Consider the following 4919-nt stretch of genomic DNA (forward strand, 5'->3'; position numbering starts at 1 on the left):
GTGAAGTTATTAGAAATAGAAAATGAAACGAATAGTGTTTGACTCGTAAGACAAATGAAAATGGTAGCTGAAGAAGGAGCGCCATAATTCGCAGGTTTTCCTTTCGAACCCTATTCGATTCAAATTGATTTTGTACTGGCACGACAGACTTAATGAGTCGGTCAGGAACTCGACCACAACGAGAAGATCACGTGATGACTTGTGGTCGACCGATTCATGACAGCGTGTTATGGGTTGACAAAGTCAGCAGAGTTAATTTATAATTAAGGGTTGTTTAGCACAACTCTAAACACGAACCAGCCTCCTAGTCCAGTCCACCAACGAATGACCATTAAAGTAATATAAATAACACAAATTCCAAAAATCAGGTACGTCATTATCTACAACCGAGTGCCGACATCCTTATTGACTTGATCGTCGGAGTGTCTTCTCAATAGTGACAGCGACCGAACGAAGGGAGTAATAGAAGAATCATTCTCTAGGTCCCAACGCCTATTCAAGAAGAAATTTGATAACAGTTTCTATCAATCTCTCAATCAAGGAGGTGTGTCTAGGTTTGAGAGCTCAATTGCTGAGTGATTTCTATCTTCTATGACACTTCTCTTAAATGACATGTCGGTGTCAAATACACATATCGAATATCGACACTCATATCACACGTATGGTATGCACGTATATGCAGATGATTCACCTTCGGCAATTGTATGAGCAATGTGCTAGAGATCTATATTTTTCCTTCAGGTAATTCCTGTCTAAATGAATTGAATCTCAACTTGTTACAGGAATCTACCGCAGAGGAACTTATCATGACTCATTGTCTTTGTTTGAGGTGACTGAACTTGATCCATTCTTGTCTGCACGAACTTGATCCATTCTCTCGTTAATAAATCTGTCAACAAAAGAGGGGACAATGAGAACAACAATCAGACACAAAGAATGATACAAAAATGAGAAAACACAGGTGCCTTGGATTTGCTAAGTTAGAACAGGTTGTATCATTAAACTGCATCAAGTTACAGATGCCTTGTAAATTAAAACACATCGTTGGAGTCAAATCAAATTAATAATCATTAAACTGCATCAAGTTACCTAATTTATTTTAATTTAATAATGTTATTTAATTATTTTAATTTAAACTAATCCCTCCTACCCCAAGCAAAATGGAACTGTTAGGTACACCCATCCCTATTGCCTTATTAAATTTTCAGAGTAACTTTTCACAAATTCTAAACCAATTAAACAAGCTGTGGAAAAAAAAACTCTTCTACAGTATAAAGTCAGAATATTTATATTTATGTTTATTAGAGTAAATTATGTTCTTATGGAAATAAGAGAAGTTGTTTTTTTTTTTTAATTTCCATTATAAATTTTTTGTTTACTTCAAATTCAAAAAATACTTTTAAAATATGAAAAATTTAACTAAACATATTTTTAGATATATCTGAACAAAGTTAATTGTTTTAAAATATAAAATCATAATTTGGAAGAGATTAAAGTCTTGAGGGGAGAAATGTTCTGATTTTTTTTTTCTCAGAGTTTTGTTGACATAATTAAAGAAGAGAAAGTGTCAATTTCTCCATCTTTTTGTCCCTTTTATTTCATCACCATTATTATTCATCACTGCAGAAGGTTAAAATTCAATTTTGTTTTTTATATTGATTTATATTTTCAGTTTTTAACAAAGTATAAAAACCTTATTCAATCTTGTGTCCTAATAAATACCACCCTTTTGTTATACTTAATGCACTTACAGAAATTAAGAAAGAGAATATACATATTTATTAAAATTAATCATATAAATATTAGATAAATTATAGTTGCACTTATGTGTTTTTGTCAATTTCACTTTATACTCTTATATCTTTAACTACAATGTTTTAATGTAGTCAGAACATAAACTCCTCATAACCACTAATAAGTTATACAAATAAAGATAAGTTTTTATTAAATTATATAGTCAAATTAAAAATAATTTCTTAAAATACAATAAATAAAGTAAAATAATGTGAAATAATTTTATAGAAATTTATATATTATATTAGCATGTATATATATATATATATACATGTGACAAATTAGTTTTAAGAATCCTTTAAAAATATTTTATTTTATTTTTAAGGTTCAAACTCCGTGGTTTACTTCAAAAATAAATATCTGTAACCTTAACTACTTACTCATTAATATTTAACCTCTATATTTTATTGACAAAAAATTAAGTCATATATTTTGATATAGTTTAATCATGGTTGCAATAAATTGGTAAGGGTTTTAAAGTAACAAATATCTTAATGTTGTTAATAAATTAGACTTTTTTATATTATTATTTTTCCACGTAAATATGATTTTTCGTTGCCATTTACTTATAAAAAAAACAATTAGCATTTAAAAAAAGAGAGTTTAAATTAGAAAATGGGGGGTATTATTCATTTATCACTTATTCCTTAAATTGGAAAAAGTAAAATAAAATAAATAAGATTCCACTCCAGCCACATACTTGTCTTTACCGTTAACAAAAAAACAAAAAAAACAAGTGTGGGCCGAACGGCGTCTCCAACATCACCGGTGTTTCAAGCAAAGCGGAGAAGGAGTAGTCTGCGACGATGAAACACAACCCGATAAAATAACCGAGAGATCATTTTCTAACCTGAAATCCGCATCCGACCCGAATTGATATTTCTCAAAAAACACTTTGTATATTGGTTCTAACTTATCGGTTATGGATGCTTTTATTTCGGCATGAAGATTCGGGTCGGGTACAACCCACGAGAACTGTGCCCTGCACGCTTCACGGACTGCGATCTTGAAATTCTCGAAAATCACCCTCGCTTGCTCCGCCGTCAGATTTTCAGGGAGTGTCGTGAAAACCTTACCCCAGGCAACGCTCTCGTACTTGGAAACGTACTCTTTCACCTTCGGTTCGTGTTTCGATAACCAATGCTCGCCGAGGATGCACTTGAGGTTCGAGGTTCGCACTTTTACGACGACGTATTGCATGTTGTTTGCGAGAAACAGGTAAGAGAGCGCAACCTCCTTGTACAGTTCTGCTTTGGCGTCGAGTTTGCAGAGGAGCACCAATATCAGCCATGCGATCCGTTCAGCTAACTCCGACGAGCGATTCTTTCCCTCGCCATGGGAACTGCGGTAGTAAGACTCCGGCAATGGATTCTGCGGCCAGTCGGCGACTATCTCGGGGAGCGCGTCATTGTAATCGCCGAGGAACGCGATGTAGTTCATGACGTAGCGCGTGAGCGGGTGGATTCCACCTCCAGGCACGGGAATCTTCGAGGATTCCTTCTGAATCGCGCATTCAAAGTTGATTAACATAGTCCGAATGGCCTCGCCGAGCCTCGCCTGAGAAGCGCACACCTGCAATCTGATGGAGAAGGTTGATTCCGACGAGAAGATGGATTCGATTTGTGGCCGGTTTCTAGAGATCGCGTTGTATAAGTCCAGCGTCCTGAACATTTTCTCTGGCGTTTTCTTTCCCTTCACCACGTTCTCCGGAAACCCGAACAGCGTCACCGCGCCATCTCTGCAAATCGCGGCAAAACACGACTCCGCGATCTTCCTCTCCGACGAACCGAAGATGTAGTCGCAGAGCAATCTCTCGCCGTGAAACAGAGTTCGGACGGCAACCCTGACGGAGTTCACCCAGCACTTAATCTTCGACTCCAGAACCTCCCAGTCCATCTTCTGAACCTGAGAGAAACTCAGCTTCTCCACTCCTAAACGATACAGCGCCTCATCGACGATCGATTTTCTCATCATGACGTAAATCTTGATGCACTCTTTGCTGTATCCCGCGGAAACCATACACTCCACAATGGATTTCAAATCCGCCATCACGACAGTGGATACCGTGCCGCCGGAGAAACGGAACTCCTCCTCGGATAAACTATCATCGTCTTCGGAGACACTGCTGCTCTGCCGATCGGTAGAAGTGACGGATTCAGGATCGAGATTGTCCCTGTTTTCGCTTAAAATCCGGTAGAATTCGGTCTGGAGTCTCTTCATGGCAAGTTTCATTAGGAATTGGGATTGAACGATGCTATCGGAGGAGGAATCGAGTGCGACGAGGTTCTGCATAGTGGACTGCAGACTCGTAACGGCCTTCAGGTACTGTTTGGCATCGTGACGCGTGTTGGTGAAAAGAGGAACCATTGCAGGAGACAGAGAGAGAGAAGGAGTTTTGTGACAAGGGGTAATAAGGTCCCATTTGGAAATGATAGAGCGAGCAGTTTCAATGTTTTCGTCCATTAACGAGTTGGAGAAGGTCTTTGCGGAAGATGGCGATGGTGATGTTTTGAAGAACAACCTTTTGAGTCCCACTTTCGGCATTTCAGTTGAGAAACGGGAAAGCCAAACGCCACTGGAACGAATAAACCAGTTTGCTTTTTTGATTCGTTTTTGGCGTTTGGCTTCGTGTTTTGGTGGTCTTGAGTTGAGCTTGGCGCGTATTTATAGATGTGAATGAACACGAGGGAAGTAAAGGCATGAGGATAGCGATATGCAAACCAAACGCGGTAGAACTGTCGAAACAGAAACGTGAATATTGTTTTTCTTTTTTTCTTCTTACCTAATGTAATGACCTGGGAGGAAGGGCATCTCCTGGTTCACAATTCCCATTTTTGCTTTCTAATTAATTTCTAAAGCGTCCCAACATCGGATATTTATCCACATTTCATCATAATATCAATTAAACAAATATATAGTTAATAAAATACCTCATATTCATAAAATTAAACAAATTAAGAAGGTTGTGTAGTTATATTATTAATGACTCAATAAATGTATCTATTTATACACAAACTTTCCATTTTTCTTAGATTTCACAATAAGTTAAGAATATTAAATACAAATAAAATAATTAATTCATATCAAAACTACTTTGTAATTTTTAATAGGTAGAGTAAAAAGTT

General features: G+C 37.0%; 1 protein-coding gene across 1 annotated transcript; it reads right to left on the minus strand.

Annotated features, from left to right (window-relative positions):
• Positions 1–2402: 2402 nt before the first annotated feature.
• Positions 2403–4472, minus strand: LOC137817340 (exocyst complex component EXO70H1). Its single transcript, XM_068620628.2, has one exon. The coding sequence runs from the start codon at positions 4336–4338 to the stop codon at positions 2557–2559; it is 1782 nt and encodes a 593-aa protein (XP_068476729.1). The 5' UTR covers positions 4339–4472; the 3' UTR covers positions 2403–2556.
• Positions 4473–4919: the final 447 nt, after the last annotated feature.

Source organism: Phaseolus vulgaris, chromosome 5 (genome assembly GCF_051622355.1).
Source record: "Phaseolus vulgaris cultivar YP4 chromosome 5, ASM5162235v1, whole genome shotgun sequence".
NCBI lineage: Eukaryota > Viridiplantae > Streptophyta > Magnoliopsida > Fabales > Fabaceae > Phaseolus > Phaseolus vulgaris.